This window comes from Abramis brama (genome assembly GCF_963993115.1).
Source record: "Abramis brama genome assembly, chromosome: 4".
Taxonomy (NCBI): domain Eukaryota; kingdom Metazoa; phylum Chordata; class Actinopteri; order Cypriniformes; family Leuciscidae; genus Abramis; species Abramis brama.
The window spans coordinates 56,415,937-56,438,423 of NC_139966.1; the positions used below are offsets into that span (position 1 = coordinate 56,415,937).

At 38.0% G+C, this 22,487-nt stretch overlaps 1 protein-coding gene across 37 annotated transcripts in view; it reads right to left on the minus strand.

Annotated features, from left to right (window-relative positions):
• The window catches only part of plekha5 (pleckstrin homology domain containing, family A member 5), a 158,669-nt gene extending 136,575 nt beyond the window's left edge, over nucleotides 1-22,094 (minus strand). For 34 of the 37 annotated variants that reach the window (XM_084111224.1, XM_084111220.1, XM_084111219.1 and 31 more), the window contains exons 1-3: nucleotides 18,940-19,116; nucleotides 18,759-18,835; nucleotides 18,145-18,202 (exon numbers count right to left, since the gene is read on the minus strand). In XM_084111224.1, the coding sequence (XP_083967350.1) occupies nucleotides 18,145-18,202; nucleotides 18,759-18,835; nucleotides 18,940-19,031 (227 nt within the window). In that variant the 5' untranslated portion in view covers nucleotides 19,032-19,116. Of the gene's footprint in view, nucleotides 1-18,144; nucleotides 18,203-18,758; nucleotides 18,836-18,939; nucleotides 19,117-21,914 lie in introns of those variants that run through there. The other 3 variants (XM_084111230.1, XM_084111229.1, XM_084111228.1) reach the window with 2 other exon arrangements.
• Nucleotides 22,095-22,487: the final 393 nt, after the last annotated feature.

Here is a 22,487-nt window from a genome sequence, read left to right on the forward strand (position 1 = left end):
TTCCAACATGTCTTAACTACAAAAATGATATTCCATATATATATGTTTACATAATATAATGTTATTTTTTTTATTTAATCTGTGCTGATTATATGAAAAGTGAACCGCATGAGTAAGATAGGATCATAAGTTGGGTCAGACATGATTTTGACCACTTTGAGTTTTGTTTTGTAGAAAACCTTTCTTTAAATTGAATTTTGTTTTGTATAAATTGTATCTAAATTTTAAATCACTGTTTCATCAACCAATTGCCTGGAATTAATAAATAAGAAGCAAATAGGCATATAGCAGACATATAATCAGGCGCCGGTGCGATCTCTTGCATTGCACATGAACTGGAGCTCGTTTCGTAAATGAACCGAAACTATAGGCTACTTGCCTCTCACAGACATGAGAAATAAATGCGTTGGTGCGGATGGATGATGGCGGACGGATGAGTTTTGTGATGCGGTTGCGGATGAAATAATAGCCCATCCGTGCATCTCTAATACGACTGGAATGTTATTACGTGTCATGGAACATTGCGCTCCCCAACTCGCGAAAGGCCGGATTTGCTCCATCTTCTGATGATAAGTTTTGTTTAGAAAACCTTGAATCCATGTAAGACACAATAGTCCAGTCATTTTATGAAAAAAGATTGAACAAATTGCAACAGAAGCAAACTCAACTGATTTTGTATCCTCAATATGTCCTGAGTAAGGAAAAAAAAGCCCCGAAGAATCCCATTAGGGGAAAGTTTCGAAAAAGACCCAAATATAGCCTATTCATACGCCTATTACTTCTTTTTCTCACGTGAATAGAGTACAAATTTTAACCTTTAGATATCACCATGAAAATTACTGAGTTGATTACTTGCATCAAGACAAACAAAAAATGTATTACAAGTTTTTTGAAATTGTTTGTTAACATGGACAAACTAATTACGTATGTGCTCATTTGCATAAATACCACAACAGATCTAAACATTGGGTATAGCCAGGTGAAAATGTCTTGTTGAATCTTGTTGACACAGAACAGTAAAATACTTAATGTTAAGGTCTGAATGGAACCCATTTAGGCTACCCATGACGAACCCCCAGAAACAGTCCCACAGACCCAGCCCCAAACCCCATCTCTGCAATAATAATTAATAAAGGCTGGTTTTTAAAGTACTTCTTCCTGCCTCTATGTATTAATGCTCATGGGTAGCCTAAATGGGTTCCATTCAGACCTTAACATTAAGTATTTTACTGTTCTGTGTCAACAAGATTCAACAAGACATTTTCACCTGGCTATACCCAATGTTTAGATCTGTTGTGGTATTTATGCAAATTAGCACATACGTAATTAGATTATGCTCCGTTTGTCCATGTTAACAAACAATTTCAAAAAACCTGTAATACATTTTTTGTTTGTCTTGATGCAAGTAATCAACTCAGTAATTTTCATGGTGATATCTAAAGGTTACATTTTTTACTCTATTCACGTAAGAAGAAGAATGAATAGGCGTATGAATAGGCTATATTTGGGTCTTTTTCGAAACTTTCCCCTAATGGGATTCCTTCTGGGCTTTTTTTTTTCCTTACTCAGGACATATTGAGGATACAAAATCAGTTGAGTTTGCTTCTGTTGCAATTTGTTCAAGGTTGACCCCCATTTTGGCTTAAAATGACTGGACTACAATGTCATTAGAATCAATGAATCCATGTCAACATGCACACATGTGCAGGCCAGTGTTTTTTTTTTGCGGTGATGATGGTGTCACGGTGATGAGCTCAGACCCGCGGTAGGCATCACGTGACCGCGGTATTGCGGTACGGTAACTGTCCCAGCCCTATTTGGTACAGTATTCTGATAAACAACATATTTGCATAATCCTGTAATATAAGCATTGCTGTTATGACAGTTCTCAGAGAAAAGTCACCGACAGTAAATCACCGTGAAGAATGTTTCATTGCCACTAAGAGACAGAGTCGACTTGATACTGTATCTCTGTCTCACGACACTTTCATGCACCTTTCCGCCGTATTCTTATCTCTCTCAGGACGGAGACTAAGCCGAACAGTGTGAAATGTTCTGTGCGTCCCAGCGATAGAGCAATGGGACTTGTGGACTGAGACTCTGGCATCGACTGAGGTCACCCAAGGTCAGCCGCCTCCACAGTCTGGTTCAATCTGTGTAGCGTTCGACAATTCACAAGAGACTTTGCCTGATCCGACTGGGATGAGGATTAATGTGATAGATGTGTTTGGTTTAGGCTCTGAAAGAAAATTAAAAGCATCAGCCGTAAATTAATATACTTTTTGCGGAGTCAGTTAGATTAATGATGTCGCTACTGGTTCAGGTTGACCTTTCCACATCTTCATGATAGAAACTGGTTATTGCCTTAAAGAGAAACAGGCATGTGAATAACCTCTGAATGCTTACCAGTCGGGTTGTAAATCATGCTTGTTATTGAAAATAAAGCTGTTTTTGAACAAAAAATGCTAAGCGACTAAATTATGTCATTGGATGTCCTTGCACACTATCTATTGCTGCTTCCAGAAGCCTGTTTACAAACGTACAATAATGCCAGAGGACATAAATATGTAAGTACAGGGATGACAGAGAAATTCACTGCGCCAGACAAAAATGAAATGGTTCCAATTTAGTTTGGAAAGCACAGCACAATAAATGAGTCTACGGCGTGCTACAGCGTGATTAAGAGACTCCAGACATTATAATGCAAATAACGTGAAAAAAAAATATCTGACATTTTAGTGCAATGTAGACAACCTGTTTAATCAACAATTGGATGGATGGATGGATGGATGGATGGATGGATGGATGGATGGATGGATGGATGGATGGATGGATGGATGGATGGATGGATGGATGGATGGATGGATGGATGGATGGATGGATGGATGGATGGATGGATGGATGGATGGATGGATGGATGGATGGATGGATGGATGGATGGATGGATATTGTGAGAATCTACTAAACGTGCTTTAGTTTTAATTCTATACTTCTTACTGATACAAACGAATCAAAAACACCTTGAATTCATTCAATATCATGGTAGCTGTTCCATTTTCTCCTCAGACTTTCCTCACAGATCTGATATCGGCACATCTCAACCAGCGGCAGCTGCGAGTGGGCTCTTATCACGGCACAGAGACAACAAAATGGGAATGTCATGAGAGGCCAGCTTGCTGAAGAGAGAAGATGTGAAGAGACTAGTAAAAAGTACTGGGAGTCTCAAAACCTAAATGCTGCAGCAGAGCACTCCATCAGTGGAGATCCTCTGCACAGATTACAGCCAGACTAACACACAAACACACACGAATGGAGGACTCTCAGAAACAACCAATTACTACATGGCAGCACATCCTACAGGATTACAGTGAAAGACATTATGATACTGCCAGGGAGAAACATTAAGGGATGCACTTCTGCATATTTATAAGGATAAATCAAATATCAATTGACTATGGCCATAAATGTTTCTTTGCATCGGCAAAACTACATATTTTTATAATCGACTCATTGGTGGATGATTTGAGTGACTTGTCCACATAAAGGAAGCCCCAGCGCTTTTTCCCCAAGTGAATGAATTAATTCACTGTCAAATAAAGTTTGTTAATGACCTTTTCTTGATTTCATTAATGATAAATGACTAAATAATCATAATATTTACATTTTTTTAATTAAAACTAAGAAAAATAACATCTCAAGATAATTTTTTCTGAATTTTTTTTTTTCCTTTTTGAATAATTGAATCATGATCAATTATTACATTGAACCGAATATAAAAAATAAAGGAAATTGGTAAAATTTTGCACTAAAATTCTATTTCTGTCAGCTAAAATTAGATGTAATTTTAATGTGATTAAAGTGACTAAAAAGAGTAAATATGAAGAGACAAAATACAGAATAATGTCAAAAGTATGACTAAATTAAATTAAGCTGTCACTTCTAACAGTCTAGACACTTGCGCAGCAGCCTTTCAAAAGAGGAACTAACAGATATTTAACCAAAAAATAGGCTTAAAAACTATAATCTTTTATTGCAAAAAAAAACTATCAAGAGTCCTCATGCAAAAGAGAATGTAATATAGAGCAGGACAAAATATAAAGTTCTCAACAATCCAGCAGTTTGTTAAGCTTTACTTCTACTGCAAACTCATTTTAAAGACGCTTGAGAGTCAGTCGCACACCATGAAGAAACAGTCACCAGAAAAATACTTGCCTTTCATTTTTTCACAACACCTTTGCTAATAAATCTGTAGAATCTGGGGACATTGGTCGCGCCGGTCGATCTGAAGCATAGAGATATATATTCCTCATTAGCGTCTGTTTCTATGGGCTGCTATACATAAGCCGTCCGCCATATTGGAACAGACAAAGCTGGTCCGTGAACATTCGAGAGCAAGTTGACTGTGCGTCTGCAACCATAGTTAGATGCATGTATGAATATCTATATCTGCAATAGACTTCAACAGATGATTTTCAAAACTAGCACAATACAACAAGACAAAGGCATTAGCTTACACAACATTAAAAAGTTGCCATAGTTTAAAAACTTGTTAATACACACAAACCAACACAATCTCGACTGTGAAAGGTTATTCCATTTCTTCAAAACACTCAAAGAAGCAGCAGTACGTCTCAATTATATTGAGAAGTGAGTCTCCCTTTCAATGTACCACCACTGAAAATACTGAACTTAGCAGTCAGCCTTAGCAAATAATTGACTATTTTATCATTATCTTTTTATAATAACTGACTCTGGATGCAACCACCATCTCTTATTTTCTTCAATTACATCCTACAAATCAATTGCACACCATTATAGAAACATGCAACTAAAACAATAACGCAAATAAACATCTAACTTAGGGTAAGGTTGCACCAGCCATTCATAAGTTCTCACTTAAATTGGAATGTAAAGTGCACAATAGAAGCTCAGTTTGTAACTAACTCTGTACTTTATTCTGTTGCACCATTCGTTCTTAAAGGGGTAATTCACCACTGGCAAAATGGGCTTTCAATAAAAATGTGGCTGCCTATGTATTGGAAAGGTGGAAAAAAAAATTTAATTGGTGCTACCTGACTAGAGAAAACAAGAGAAAGAAGCCTACTCTTACAATAACTGCTTTGATAAAGGGATGGTTCGGAGTAAAATCAACCTAGGGTCCTTTGCACCATGACCTTGAGCCAAACACCCCCCAGAAGCCTTTTTTCCCTTGGTCGAACATTATTAACGTTAGAGCTTATTTAGAAATATCAGCCGAATGGTTTAGTGTAGGCGCTAATTTTTTCCGAAGTGTTGACAACTTAGTGTTAACTAATAATTGTTGCAAACTGGTACTACCAACAAAATATTAGTGCATTCCTGGAACTGGGCGTCGTTACACTACATCCTTATGCATCGCTTTCTGCCAGGACTTTTACAGGCTTTTCCCAAATAACAGAAGTGACGTCGACGTCCGGGTTAGTGGTAACATTAGCCATCAGGCAAGTGTTAATTAAATAAACTCCTGATGTACTTACAAACTTTCCAATGGCTCGTTTTATGAGTCCAGATCCTATTTGTGCTACTGTAGAAGTTTGGTACCATTCTGGGCATTATTAGTGGGGTAATTTACGAGATACAACCTTGGATCCACTAAGCCATTCGGCTGATTTCTCTAAATAAGCTCTAACTTTAATCATGTTTGACCAAGGGGAAAAAAGTCTTCTGGGGGGGGTGTTTGGCTCAAGGTCATGGTGCAAAGGACCCTACACTCTCAGAAAAAAAGGTACAAAAGCTGCCACTGTGGTGGTACCTTATCAAAAGGTACACCTTTGTACCTAAAGAGTGCATATTAGTCCCTCAAAGGTACATATTGGTACCAAAAGTGTACATATTAGTACCTAAATGGTACATATCTGTCCCAGTGACAGCTTTTGTACCTTTTTTTCTGAGAGTGTAGGTTGATTTTACTCAGAACCATCCCTTTAATAACCCTCTGCCGATCTGACTGTTCGTGGGCAGGGATACAAAAATGCAGAATCATCTGTCGTTTTCACCAAAGCTACCAGCTAAAGTGACACTTTAAAGGCAGGTGTAGCTAGTAGGTCGTAAGCTCTCTGTAAAATAATGCGTAATCACATAATTTACGTTTACCCTCAATGTTCCAATAGCAGCTTTACAATTTGTGTATTTAGGTTTATTCTTGATTTCAACTTCCTTTGCCTCACGCAACTAGCAATACGTATAAATTTCCACTTAGTTATAAATAAAGTATTTTTACATGTAAATAACATTAAGAAAACTGTATTTGAAATGAATAAGGATCAATAAATAAATACTGATACAAAAAAATACAGATTTTATTTGACATGCACGACAAGGACCGACGCACAAAGTCGGGTTTGTGTTGAAAAGCAGCTAACAAAGTCATTTATTCACATAATTTTTCTCTTACTCCTGGTCAGAGGCTTCTGTAAATATTTAGTTTATATGTAGAGTTACATTTCAAATATGTTTAATGTTTAGCAGTGTGTAAATTGTATATTAGTGCCTCTTTACGTCAGAACAAGGTTAAGTTGTAACTTACGCACAGCTGATGCAACTGGCCCGAGAAATATAGGCTTGATTTCACAGACAGGGCTTAGACTAATCCAGGATTAAGCCTTAGTTCAATTAGGACATTTAAGTCGTTTTTATAAACGTGTCTTATAAAAAAACATTACTGGTGTGCATTTTGAGACAAAACAATGGCACTGACATATTTTAAGATATACCAGTACACTTTAAAACAGCTTAAACATGCATTTTAGCCTGGGACTTAAGCCTTGTCTGTGAAACCGGGGTATAAACTATTCAGAAAATCTTCCAAAATAACTGCTTTTAAAATAAACACAACCTTTGTATTTTGTGGCAAGGCACTAAACTAACATGCAAAACCCTCATTCATGCATCGGTTTAAAAGCAGCAGGCGTTTGATGTGTATTTGCTTAATGCGGTCACAGTCTGGGAGTGTAGAGTCCAACGGCATCAGGGATGATATGAACACAGGATTGAGGAGTGGCGGTGAGCGCCAAGAGCCCAGGAGTGCCGTATTAAGGCAAGACACCACAGTTGAAGAGGGTTAAAAAACTATTATATATCACAATATGTCCCTTGTTAATTCATCATGGTACATGAAGACTTACATTTTTTGTATTGCATGCTTTCTGAAATGTTAAAATATGCAGATGAGACATTTGCCTCAATAAAAAAAAAAAAAAGTACTCATTTGCATATATTCCCGAACAGAAATATGAACATTGGTTCAAAATTCTTGTTGAAATATTGGAGTTAAAGGTTTTTACACAAGGGATTTTTTTTTTTTTTTTATAACTCCATAAATCAGAAAATACTGTCAACAGCCAGGAAAAAAATCTATAAAATCAGATGAATGATTTATAAACAACACTCTTTAATAAAAACCTTAAGAAAATAAATAAAATAGGAATAAAACTGACTGGATAACTAGTTCAGAGCAGAAGAAAAAAAAACTCATTTTAAGAAAGATATGTTTTGTATTGCGTCAGTAAATCAATAGACGCAAATAGGAAAAAGTGTCATAAAATAAACACTTAAATGTGTATTTTGGATGTTTTCTTTCCACTAGTCTGAAAGAAGTGAAGTTATAGAAGAAAAATAGCCCAAAATCTCAAAATTGACCAGTTTATGAAAAAAAAACAATGGTTTGCCTGTAGTGTTTTGTCTTATAGTTGGCATGAAACAGAGGTAGCAATAGTCTTTTCTTCCATATTGTGATGTATATCCAAGTTAAGCGGTTTTTGGAATAAGAACAAAATGTAGGACGGGGCTCGATTTAATCAATTTTGAAATTTGATTGGATGGTTGTGGTTTGCTATTGGCTGATCTCATGTGAGTGACAGGTTGAGCCCCGCCCTCAAGCCAGTCAATAAGAGAAGAGATGCTGCAAGTTATTTTGATTAAAGATTACAATGCACATTAATTTAAACTAAACAAAAAGATGTGGATGGATTAATCACATATAAAAAATACTGCAATACTGCATAAAACAAGACTTTATTTCATGGTGACTTTCAAGAAAAGAAAGACACCCAAGTAGTCGTGAATTGTTCTGAAAAATGATGGTGTCGTCAAAAAACGGCGAATAAGTGAATCTATCGGCTGCAGGGGGGAGGATGAGTGGGAGAGAGAGAGATGAAGCAGGTTGTGCTGCAGGACGGGGACGCTTGCAGAGAGCAAACGCTGGGAAACGTCTGCATCACCTGCTCTTGCACGGTCAATGCACTAACAACAAAGCAAAGCCAGTCACCGGTGGCACAATGCGCACGCTGAGCTCGGGACCTCTGATCTATGTTCGTGTTGTCTAATGAGAATCACAAGCCAACAATCGCCGCTGGCGTCTTGTTAAAATCTCTGAAAATGTGTGGCACGGTTCCACGGCATAGCCGGTGGGCTGACCCAGAAAGCCATGCTCGGTCGCCCAAGTCAAAGGAGCGCTGATCCATCCGTTTAAACGTCTATCCTGACCCCATCTGAGATATGAATCATGGCTCTGCATCAGCAGAATCCGCTGCGGAGAGCGTCCGGCCACTGACTATGAATTAATGAGCACTCCATCTCCCAAGCTGCCATCTACCCATTCATTTAGCAGCCCACTCGTACAAATCATCCAAAGCCAATATTAAGAGTCTAACAGCTGAGTAACCCCTCCCACTGGCATCTGGGATAATGCCGTCACTGAGATAAATGCTACAACCCAAGGGTTTTATTCCAAACCTGCGAGGAATCTTGAATTGGGTTCTTGTAAAGGTCTTTATCAAAACTTTTCTTACAGCGTTAGTCTGGTTACCCCAACTGGGGTGTGTTTCACGAACAACGACGTAACTCGCTGCTTAAAGCTACACTGTGTAGGATTTTCTCCCATCTAGCGGTGAAATTGTTTATGACTACCAACTGAATATTACTTTCTAGCCCCTCCCATTCCGAGGGCTTTTTAACTCCTATGGTGGCCGTATTATTTCAAATCTGCCGGCACTCGTGAGTAATCTCCCCCTCGCATTCGTCACGGTGCCACTGAGTGTCAAAACGCGAAAGGCGAAGCTTGAATTTCCAGGTATGTCCCTCTTTGGCTAATGTATTTTCAAGATGGAGGTGCAACATGGCTGCCGCCATTCGAGCGACTCGCTCGTATGTATTCTAAATGGCAGATTCTACGCTTACGAGAATACTTGATAAGTTGGTAGAAGTAATTACACATTAATGAGCACATATCATTTTGAAAGAACAAAGTGTTTTTTGCTAAGAATCAACTTAAAAAAATTACACAGTGTAGCTTTAACTACCATAGTACGATACATCGTTGAAGAAATCAAGTAGCCAGTCACGACTGTTTCCCGAAACCATATTGTCGCAAAGTGGTCGTTCAACCACGTTGGTTTATGACGTCACGCACGTGGTGGGGTAATAACTTCTTTTAATGAATCTGTTTGAGATCGAATTAACACTAGATGTTTTGCTATAAATTACAGACATGGCATCTGAGGACTATTTCTCATTTTTCTCAGTTATTTTGCTTTATTTCCAGATTCAATCATAGGTTCGTTCTTAGTAGAGCACGTTCACACATGCGCACTCTTCAAAAACAGCGCTTTAAATCTCTTGACAAACTTAAAGATGTAAAAGACATTTGTATGTATTCTAAATAAAAGACACAGGTTGTACTGAATGTCAGCTTGCTTATTTTGCTCAAGATAAGGATTTATTATGTCCACATGTCATGCAAACTAGAAACTATGCTTCTAACCACAGGTCGACACTGTCGTTCCAACTACACAACTTTGCGATGCTGTTTGCTAATGTTCGTTGGAACGATGGTTTCGGGAAACACCGACTCGTTGAACTGCTGATAACGACGGAACTTGCGAACATAGTTGGCTAACGATGCTTTTGGGGAACGCACCCCTGGATGGTGAAGGTGCCCAATCTTAAAGGATTAGTTCACCTCAAAATGAAAACTTACTGATCATTCACTCACTCCAATGCCATCCAAGATGTTCATGTCTTTCTTTCTTCAGTGGAAAATAAATAAGTATTGTGAGGAAAACTTTTCAAGATTTTTCTCCACACAATGGACTTCAATGGCAACCAGAATGTTGAAGTTCAAATCAATGCCGTTTCAAAGGGCTCTGCACGATCCCAGCTGAGGAATAAGGGTCTTGTCTAGCGAAACGATCGGTCATTTTCTAAAAAAAAAAATACATTTATATACTTTTTAACCACAATTGTTCGTCTTGTGCTGGTCTGTGACATGCCACGTATTACGTCATCACGTTGGAAAGGTCACGGGGAAAAAAAGAAGAAAATAATAATAATAAATTAAAACAAAGATGTCGGACGATTTTGAAGTTGGAGGAGAAAATGAGATGGAATTTTTCGCCTTTCCCTACCTTTTTGAACCGGAGTACACAGACAAATTACTTAGAAAGATGACGTGACTCGTGACCTTTCCAACGTGATGATGCAATGCGTGGCACGTCGCAGACCAGCACAAGACGAACAATTGTGGTTAAAAAGTATATAATTATTATTTATTTTTTTGAAAATGACCAATCGTTTCGCTAGATAAGACCCCATTCCTCAGCAGAGCCTTTTGAAACTGCATTGATTTGAAAATCAATGAAACTCAATCAATGAGTTTAAATGAAAATCAATGAAAATCAATGAAACTCAAAAAACTTAATTTCTTTTCCACTGAAGAAAGAAAGACATGGACATCTTGGATGGCATTGGGGTGAGTAAATTATCAGGAAATTTTCATTTTGAGGTGAACTAATCCTTTAAAGGAGTATGTTCCTCACATTTACGATAGGGGTGCATCAATTTTGACAGCTGGAAATGTTTTGGCTAAAAGCAAGAAAAAAAAAACAGACCGAAAGACTTGCTCAAAATAATTGCATAATAGAAACTTTAACATTGAGGGAAAAGCAACATGCATGTACAATTATTCAGGTAGCTTGTTAATCAGTTACACTAATTGGAGGTGTTATGTGCAAGTTAAGTGTGATCACTATAAAATTTAATATAATTGGTTGTTTTGGGGAAAGGGGGTTTTGTTTTAGCCAAGAGGTTTCATCACAAGTTTCCATGCCAGAAAAATTAGCTCAACGCGGACCAATGTTTTATGCCCACTGGTTAGGTGAAAAATGTGGGGCTAAAAATAAGAGAAAATAGAGCATAACCCCTAGCTGAAAACATTGCATAACAGAAACATTGACATAAGAAAGCAAAGCAGCATGTTTGTGAAATTCAGGTTAACATATTAGCATATTCACCATACAACAGCTTATTAAAAATGAAATAAGCATATATACACACACACAAACACAATTAAATAGAATTGATTTTTCCAAACAAAGGTTAATTATAAAGTTAATCATTGTCAGCTTCAGCCAAGAGTATTCATTTCAGTGCATCACTAGTTTGCCAAGAATAAAAACTGGCTCCACTCCTATCCAGATAAAAAAAAAAAAATTAACTGTTGGCAAACCAGGAAAAAAAGTTTGCAAAACAACACCCGACTGATAACACAAAATTAAACAGAGGTCTAATCAGCAAAGCCGTCGACAGTGGAAAAGCACAATGTGGCACCATTCAGATGAATAAGCAGCAAAAACAACTTCATCTAATTTTTATTCCTGTCATGTTTATTTTAATAGTCACATTTAAATAAACCCCGACTGAGAATTAAGTCGCATAGGAAATTAAAACGATTTAAAAAAATTAAAACTCATAGACTGTGATGAGCCATGTTTGTTTAAGGGCAGGTTATGCAGAAACACAATCAGTGACATCATCTCTCAGGCCACAAAGGCCGATTCTGTGATCAGCACCAGTAACGTTTCAGTGGAAAAGGAGTTTCTTTATCCAATAAGATCAGGCTACGTTTACACATTGCCGGTTATTTTCATAAACGGACATTTCACCCTCTTTGTTTTCAGAAAAGTGTTTGTTTACACAAACCCGTGTATATGCCGTCAAGAGCATGCCAAACCTGTAGGTGGCAGTGTAACGAGAAGCTCAAGCCCATATTAGCCAATCAGAATCCCGAAAATATAGGTTGCACCTTTGACGCAGTGCAAGTTCTGTTGCATACTGTGACGTCGACTGCCTGAAACAGAAACAAAATCTCCACTCTGGCCGGAGTTTTTAGAAAGAATCGTTTTCAGAGGCGAATTCTCCGTTTGCGTGTAAACGAGGGGCACAACCGAAGGGAAACGTCTCCGTTTTTCAAAATAACCATGTACGTGTAAACGGGGCCTAAGACTATGAAAAGTTCATCTGCAGTCAAAGCCAAATAATCCTAATATTTCATACTGGAATCGCACAATTGAGCGCTGAACTAAGCTGTCAGCTCCTGGCTCGTGTGTCAAAACAATCAGAGGGCCAAGCGTCATTTACCCTTTCACACCATTTCAACTTGCCCCATGGCTCTCGGAGCGAGTGAACCCGAGAGAGCGACTGAAAGAGAGAGAGAGAGAGAGAGTGAGGGAAGTGGGCCTCACATGATTCAACAGTCATAGGAAGCATTAGGAAGCTTTTCATCACTGTGGACTCACTCCACCCATCCATCGACCCACTTAACTGTCCTAAAACCACAGCATCTCGCGTTACTGCTGCTCTGGAAATGAGGAAACGCTCACACACAGCGACAGCGAGTCAAACACACACACACACACAGCTTAATAAGTGAGGAGCATTTCATTCAACAGCATCTGAAGGACAGATGACAGTTTCAGGCAGCCGATGTGGAAACACCTGCAGTGGACTAATGTGTGTTTTCATTTGCCTTCCTTTCCAAACACACCCAGTTCACTACAGTTAGTCGGATTGCTAAATGACAATTTAACTAGTTAATCTGAGAGAAACCTTGTATTGTAACTGGTTTATGGCACCTGTCCACATTTTCAGTGACCTTGGAAGAATATTTCCTATTAATTTTCCCTTATAGGGATTATTTATACACTCACACTCACACACACACTTAAGTATGAAGACTGCTTTGATTAGCTTTAATTAGCTTGCTTTGATTCCCAGATTGGTAGAGATTTCTTTGCAGAATCATGGGTAATGTAGTCTCTCGCCAGGAATTCTGTAGTTAAACATGATTATTTTGCAAATAAGTTTAAATAATGCAGGCTGGTGGCGTTTCAACAAAAGCGTAAACCATCATAAGCACAATCAAATTAAAACTACTCATTTAAAAACGTTATATATATTAAATATTATATATAAAAACAATATATTTAGTATACAACAAAATATGCTTATATTCAAATATTTAAGTATTTTGAAAGCGTAGGGAGGCCAACTCGATTACGTCGTATGCAGTGCTTTATGGGAGTGGGCGGAGCCAACAAGATTGATTTCGACTTTCTGATTGGTGGAATTTTCTGCACAGCATCATGGGAAATGTAGTTCTTCACCATGAATTCTGCTGTTCTGCTGCAAGTTGAAATAATGCGGGCTGACGGCTTCAACAGAAGCAAAAACTATCGATTAACAACCTCGTAACTCACAGTAGGCCTGACTTTGAAGGTTTATAAGTTAGAAAATCAATTTCCCAAAGAAGTTTTTACTTCTGGAATCCAACTATTGCACTATTGGGACTGTTTCAAGCTTGACGCATATCCAATGTAAATGTGGATATTCTAAAAATCAGGTTGAAAATTCTAAACTTACATTTTGAAAAGGTTAAACGTCAACTAATGTTCACTAAACTGAATGATTAAAATCACTTTCGTCTACCACTGATCAAACAAGCAGACATTCCCAACCAGAACTCACGTCACTGGTCAAGTCAGTGTTGCTATGACCCATCTAACATCTACACAACACACACACACCTTCATAAAGAGCACGCCACAGTTGAATAAGTGACCTTTGCAACTTTTCCCTCGTTACATCTCACCACATCGCTCCATTTATTTCCCACTCCAGTCAGAAATGCCCCAGAAAAAAAAAAGTCAGATTGCACCTCTAAAACAAGTACACTTAAATAACATCACAAAAAGGTTACTCCATTCAGTCAGATGCACTGCCGCTCCGACTAACCTCTAATGCTCTTTGGAGTGCATGTTATTTCAATGCATTCCCCCTTTAATTTGCAACACAAGGCATGAGCAAGACACGGGGAGTGAGGGAGCTCATCCTCCTCCTCTTGTACTGTTGCCCAATCTGTGGCCTGTTAGGCAGTAGGCGGAAACTAATGACCAACATGAGTGTGTTCATGAGCTGTTTATTTTGCAGCATTCCCAAGACGCTGCAACAGCTGCCAAGCAAAAGCCAAAAGAGATCGGTCTTTAGCCAGCGACACAACAAGAACAGCCTTTCAGCGGCCAGCGCAACCTTTGCTTCGCACGCCGCTCCAGGTGTAGATCACAGGTCATCTCCTTCAACACCTCGATTATTCGCCTCTGTTCCTCATCGTCCTTTTCGAAGACCATTGGAGAAAGACAAAGGGTTCAATAGTAGAGCTCCAGGAGTAAATATCCCATTTACTGCGTCCATAGAAAAATGTATTTTTAGTGAAAATGCAAAAACTGTTCAGGATGATTTAAGCTTCTGTAGTCGGTATGATTTCAACTTCATTAAAAATTTCACCAGCTATATACACTGCCAGACCATTTTCGAGTGACCGTGCTTCCCTCCCTCATGTCCCCCTGAGACGAGAGATTTCTGTATTGTGTGTCTGGAAAAAAACCTCAGATGACGCAAAAATCATCATTTAGCTCATCAGAGGCTTTTCAGTCCAGAGGCGAGAGACTCCAGCCAGTAGGAGGAGCTCGTCCCGCATGTCTTCAACCCGCCTATAGGGGGATCTCACCATAAAACGCCGTCTTTTCAGTTTCGAGTCGACTAGTAGCCTAGTTGTATCATTTCTCCCAACACTGCCCTCTGTAACCGGGAGGCGTGGCTTGGGAGTGGCCTTGTAGGACAGCGAAGCAAGTGCATTCTGGGAGTTGTAGTCTTTCATCCACATGAGCCAAAAATACATTTTCTGGCTTTTCTCAGTCTAGAAGGCACCAACTTCTAAAATAACTTCACATTTCTACTACATAAATGACCCAATTTAAATACACAATCATCTTTCCAGCTGTGAAAAATCCCTTTAAGAGTCTATGATTGGATTATTGCAGTGATTATGATGTTTCTAGCATGTTATATTCTTCTAACCCTATTTGATGGAGTGTGTGGCTTTTCATTTCTAAAACAACCATGTAGGAAGACACATCATGGCCATATTCATATAATTTTCACATATAAAATTTTCACAAATTCATTGAAAGTCTTTGGGATGTGCTGGAGGAGACTTTACAGAGTGCTGGACCCTTGCATTATCAAAACAAGATCTTGACCAAATACTGATGCACCTCTTGATGGAAATCACATCACAACATTTATTTCCATCAAGAGGTGCATCGATTTTTGGTCAAGATCTTGTATAAGGTCTGGACTCAGAGGTGCCAATTCATGTGTGAAAATGATTCTTCATGCTCCCTCCCAAACAATCTTTCACAATTTGAGCCTGATGAATCTTGGCTTTATCATCCTGGAATATGGCCATGATGTGTCTTCCTACATGGTTGTTTAAGAAATGAAAAGCTACACACTCCTTCAATTAGAAGAACTGTTGCCAAACATATAACATGCTAAAAAACACAATAATCACAGCATCAATGATCCATTAATAGAATCTTAAGTAGTTAGCCTACTTTTGAAATTGTAATGTACCTTTTTATTTTATTTTTAACTCTTTAGGTGACCTAGGTTAAATGTGCTTGGTATTATTTATGCTGTTTTTGTTTTTGTTTTGTTTTTAATTGTGGTTGGAATTTTTGTTGTTCTTTCTGTTAAAGTTGGAAAATGTTCAATAAATATATATATTAAAAGAGTAGTTAGCCTACATTATTTAAATCCAAAAGTGACTTTTTGTTGGCCGGGCAGTTTATAATAATAACATATATTATATACAATATATTTATATGTACACAAGTATATTTTATGCATACATTTAAATATTACAGAGTTAACAGCTTTCTACAAAGCCAATGGTTTTAAAGATACTTGGCTTACGATGCATCTTGGAAATGCAATGGTTAGTTTTTCTCAAAGAATGTATTAATTCCTTGCAGGGAAAAAAAAATGTGCATTGGAAAAACGTAGGCGCTCACGTTTGCGCTCTTTTGGGAATAAAAAGAGTTACGAATTCTCTGCATGGCGTCCCAGCGTCCTCTGGCTAGCCGTGCTATTCCTGGGTGACACAGAAAAAGCATCCTCGCACACTGCAGTGCTTTTTAAGGAATTCTGACAGACTTGAGCCAATGGATCAAATACCACAAGCCACTTGCTGCTTCTGAGCGTCGCTCCTTCTCGAAATCCCTTGGCGACTTTGTGCCAGTATAATGAATGACCCCATATCACTCTTAATCTCTGGCCATCCGCCATTTGCCGCTGCAGTAACATGAGCAAGTTCCTCACTGGGTCAGAGTTTCTCCCATTGCAGGTCTTAGATCAGTATGAAGATCCACAGGCGCATTTCAAGTGCGTGAGCAACAGTTTTGGGCCTCCAGGTATCGTCAGCGCAGCAGTAAAGGGGTCCAGGGAGTCTGTGCGCTCACGGTAATCCACAGAGAGAAAGAAAAAAAAGGTGCATTCAAGCAAAAGACGACGCACATGACTCAGTCCTCAGATTTGTCCGGCGTTGAGATTGCAGCTGGATCATCGGAGGGTATGGCGTGTCCCAGGCGAGTTGGCCTAAGTAAAGCAGACAGTGATGCAGCGTCCTCATGCCTCAGTGGAGCAGGAAAGGTCCAGAAAGGGTTAGGTTGTCAATCCTGACATGATGAGATGCATCTCGTGAGTTTCAGCTCAAATCCTTTTGTTAAATCAGCCTCCAACTGCCTTGAAAAGCTCAGCCCTGGACTGGGTTGGGAACAAAACTACAAAGCACACCATGCATACAAATTTTACATGAAGTAGGAAGCAAGTTCAATAGACCATAGTGGTGAAAATAATGTCCTTGCTAAAAAAAAAAAAATTGTTCACAGCTGTACATCTATAGTCATCTATTCATTCCAGACCGCCAAAGACGGGCTTTGCTTAAAGATCTTCTCACATGCAATGTAAACCGTTCAGATGCAAGTTCAATTTAGCGATAAAGTAAAACCCTATTCAGATGCACCATTTTTTTCACCATAAATAAATGTGCATGATATGCTACTGATAATGCTGCTCTAATAATACTGTTTGGTCATATTAAAGCACCGATGACGAAGAAAATAATATCAGTAACTCTTCCAACAACCAATGCATTTTAATGCATATTTAAATATTACATATCGATGCATATTTGCATATTAAAATGTCATGGCCGCAAATGAAGTGTAAACAAAAAACTCTGAAATTAACACTTGCTATTTTCCTTAAAAAACACAAAAAAACGGCACAAGCAAAGGGTATTAATCTGATACTAAGCAAATCATTGATGTGAATAATCTCAAAATAGCCAAATATAACACCAATAAACAACCAGGCTCATTTTTAACACATTCACTGATTAAAATAGTCTTGAAAAAGCCACATTCACTACTAATTCAAAACAGCCCATTACGGTCTAAAAATAACATATCGATCAGCTCCTCTCCAGCCAAGACACGCATCCAATCAAACACACCACGACCGGCTAAACGAAAAACAGTGCATGAAAACCACATGAAGGGCGCAACAGTTTTTGTCCTAAACATGCAGTAGACAAGAGCTGAACAAACAAGGGTTAATATGATTCACTGGGTGGAAAACCAACAAGTTGAGCCTGTTCCACCAACAGAGCATTGAATCACACGGGCCTGTCAAGCCCTCCTTCACTCCGTCACCCTCACGGTAATTACTTCTTTTTTTTTTCTCAAACAGGGTGGGAAAGAGCTTGTGTATGCCTTCAGTGTGCGAGCAAAAGCATTTATGAAAACGATATGGTATGTGTGTGTGTTTGTGTGTGTGAGGGGGCGGCGATCTGAAATCACGGCTGCTGTCAAACAAGCAAGAGAGAGCGAAATATCCTCCTTCCGCCAGGAGCTTGAACCTCCAACTCACTTGATAAAGCAACGGGCTCCTTCGAACGTATATCCTTCCTCCCATCCGGTGGGTAAATCTGAAAAGGAGACACATGAGGACTATGAGTTTTGCATGCAAAAAGCATCTTTCAAGAGTGAGTGGCTGCAGCGGGCAGCACATCTCTCAATGATCTGCAGATCTGCCCACAAGCATTGCTGTGCTCCTAATGCATCTGTGTTGCAGCTCAACATGTCACTGTGGATCATTCACCTTGCACTGTGACAAAGAAACTGTTAATGCTTTCATAAATCAAGTATTACGGATTTCAGGCGTATGGAAGTTTCAAAATAATAGTATGCATGCTGTCAAATGATCTAACGAGTGCTATATAAATGACAGCTGTCAATCAAACGGACCTCGCGGGGGGGGAAATGACCATGCAACCCTTCGGATATGTAAATAAGCAAATGCGAGTTGTCAAATACCGCGCGTTCAGGTGTACTGCATGCATGCAACGCGACGCGAACGCGCTGACATTGTGCGCGTCGCGTTCTGCCACAGCTGCGGTTCTGCAGCTGCATTGATTGCATTTCTCCGCGCTATTCTCACGCACTGATTTTCCCCACTGATAAACGCAGTTAAACGCCTCTTACCTGGAGTTTTTCTGTGCCCTGTAATGACGGCTTCTCCCGTGACTGGATGCAGCCAGGTTGTGCTCTTCGCTTCTTCACTGTTGGGTGAGGAAAAAAGGGGGAGAGAAGGTGAAAATTAAACAACCGACGAGAGGCATTCGAGACGAAACGAGCCCCAACTTTCCACCCCGCGGATATTTACTTGATAAAGAACACGCGTCCGTCCCGGGTCACGCCGTAACTCCATGAGGAAGGCAGGCACGACAGCCAGTCCGGGTTCAGGTCCGCCGCCATGTCTGAGCACTGAGAAGCGCTCGAGCTCGGAAACTCGGGATTCCTTAGCAACGGTGTCCAGGGCGCAGGCGGGAGAAGCGAGAGAGCCTCTGAGGGGGCGGGGTTTACGCGCGGACCAATCACATGACGCGATGACGCGATTCGTTTATTTAGTATTCGAATTACATTCTTTGTTTTTGTTTTGTGTTCGTTGAATATTATAAAAATCCACGCAAAGTTTAAAGTTGTAGCCTATTTGTTGTAGTAACTTATGAAAACGTTTTTAATATTATTATTATTTTTAGAAAATAAAAAAAAACATCAAACTGTAAAATAAAAATTTAGAACGTAGAGTTTAACCCTTTCATGCATGAATTATGATATCCTCAGTCAGGATTTTTTTCCTATGTGTTTTTATTGCTCTTAGGGCATGAAAAACAAGAATTAATTTTTATTTTATTTTTTTACAAATTTTTCAAAGAGATCTTCAGATGTCCACTTGAGTGGACAGCATGCATTTGGTTTAAACTTAAGATATACTAGATTTAATATAAGACAATAATCAAACACATAAAGTATGTGAATTTAACGAACTAATCAATACAATTATATCAAATCATGTGAAAACTATAAAATATATACAAAAAATATAAATGCAAAATATTGCAAAGGCTTCATACAGCTTCATACAAGTTGCACTTCACGTATCTTTGATATCAGAACATGAGGACGTGATTCCATCAGATTTTTCTACAGTCTGTCAAGGTACAACTGTGGAAACCACTCAGATGCTCCCTCCAGTGCACCAGAGTATATGGAGATTTACCCTTATTAGCTGATAATTCTGATTATGTTCAAGATGGACATGCACATTTCTATCATAGCCCTCCTCTGAGAAAACCTAGCGATACGTTTTTTCAATCTCATCTGAAATGATCAGTGTTGAGGGTAACGCATTACAAGTAACATGCATAACGCATTCAGATTACTTTTTTGATGTTTCAAGTAAAGTAATGTGTTACAAGTAACATGCATTACCTAATCAGATTACTTTTTGATCTAACAAGTAATTAACTACAAGTAATGTGCATTACCTAATCAGATTACTTTTTTATGTAACGAGTAAAGAAACGCATTACAAGTAACATGCATTACGTAATCAGATTACTTTGTGATATTATGAGTAAAGAAACACATTACAATAACGCATATTACATAATCAGATTACTTTTTGATGTTATGAGTAAGGAAACGCATTACAAGTAACATGCATTATGTAATCAGATTACTTTTTGATGTTATGAGTAAAGAAACACATTACAAGTAACATGCATTACGTAATCAGATTACTTTTTGATGTTATGAGTAAAAAAACAAATACAATAACATGCATTATGAAATCAGATTACTTTTTGATCTAACAAATAAAGTAATGCATTACAAGTGTCATACATATGTAATCACATGACTTTTTTCGATGTCAATGAAAATTACTTTCTAATAATACAAGTACATTTATTTACAGTAAAAAAAGTCACTGCAGATTAAGTTTTTAAGTTTTAAATTTCAAAAACAATATTCACATTATAATTATGAATTGTAGCTGAAATATAGCAGTTGATGCATGACGTCCACTACAGTGGACATGTGATTAATCAGAGTTTTCTCTCAATCTAAAATCAAAACTTGGAAAATTTTACTGTGATATGACTCATTAGATATTGCTTGATGCTGCAATATTTTTTTTACCTACAAGAGTCTCCTAGGATAGAAGGAATGGGTGGATATTCCGGAGCAACTTGGCATGTCTGACTGACCCTTGGCCATCTTGGTTTGGAGGGGGAAAAAATCGAAACACAAAGGCTTGCCACTTGATTGCAATTTATAGGATGATGCACAAGGGTTCAATGAAGAGGCTGATGTGCAACTTTGCCATAAAAACCCGTGCAAATTCAAGAAAATGCATTTTTAATAGCTGTCCACTGTAGTGACCACTATGCGTGAAAGGGTTAAGTATGCATTATGTTTTTTATTAATACTACATTGATCGTTAACAATAAATAAATATAAATAAACATTGTTTTTTGCCTGAAGATGTTATTAAACATCATAATAAAAAAATATTGGGAAAAAACTATGATGCATTCAGTATCAAATCTGTTCGTAAACATACATTGTAAACATCTGTTGTTCCTTTGTTCATAAATGAGGTACATTTTGAGAATTTTCATTTGTAAATAAAATATTTTGCCATTAAAATCATAAAATTAACTATATAAATGGATAATAATTAAATAAATATTAAAATAAAATAATAAATTGTGTTAATAAATAAAATATTTGTTAATATAAAATAAAATAATAATAATAAATATTATAAAAATAGTAAAATAAAACAAACTTCAGGATTTCATGGGGGTAAAACTTAACATTTAAAGAAATTAACATTGAAAGTAAAGTATGATCTGTCAATTTCGAACATTAGCCTACATAAATATCTTCACGTGTAAGATTTTAATCTAGCTTAGTTTATTTTGTGGGGTAAATATCAACTTTATTTATATATCACATTTAAAAACAAAATACATTTTTGTTTACAGATTACATGATACAAGTACAAAAACACAGTCATGGCATTACAATTACTGCTGTGATTAATTGCACACCCAACATAAATGTTTGTAAAAAAAAAAAATCGATATATGCACACTTATTATTTACAAACTTTTATGTTAGATGCGATAGATTAATTGATTTGACAGCACTTATACATTAGTGTTATTTTTTTTTTAACCGTACATTCAGAAGCACTTATTCACAGCACTTTAGCTTCACATTTTCACAGGTTTGAATAATGTGCTGAACTCATGCTGACTGTGCTAACCCAAACATAGCGGCTCTTACCGTTCAGAGTGTCTCTCTCAGGTCAGTCTTCAGATACGAGTGTGAGATGTTGTCGTCATGTCTTCTACACAGCTCGATCAGTGATCTCCTCATAGATGACCCTCATCTGATCTCATCTTTACACTGAACCATGTGTCCAGACACTGAACGACCTTATAGTGGCTCCCTCGTCTCTTAACCGGCTATAAATCCAGCCAATTAGTAATCCAGTCTGTCCAAAGAGCTTAAAACAGATTAGCGCTGGTGTCTAGAAGACTAGGGATCCGTCTGGTGCTGGTTGCTCTTCCGTTATTTATGGATAAAGCATTTTATCAGCTAAGTTATTAATGAAAGTAGTTCATGTTTACATTTTTCGTGTGCAAAAGCTAGGGTGTTTCCAGGGTGTTGCTATGCAGTTCCTAAGATGTTTAGAGTGGATTATAATAAATATAATCATTTAGAAAAGCAAAAGCACACCTCACCCTCAACAATAGTGCAAGAATTAGTGATACTTGCCAGTGTTATTTTAGTATCATTAACTTACTATTACATTTGAATTAGTTCAGATATTAATAATTTAGTATTAGTTGATTA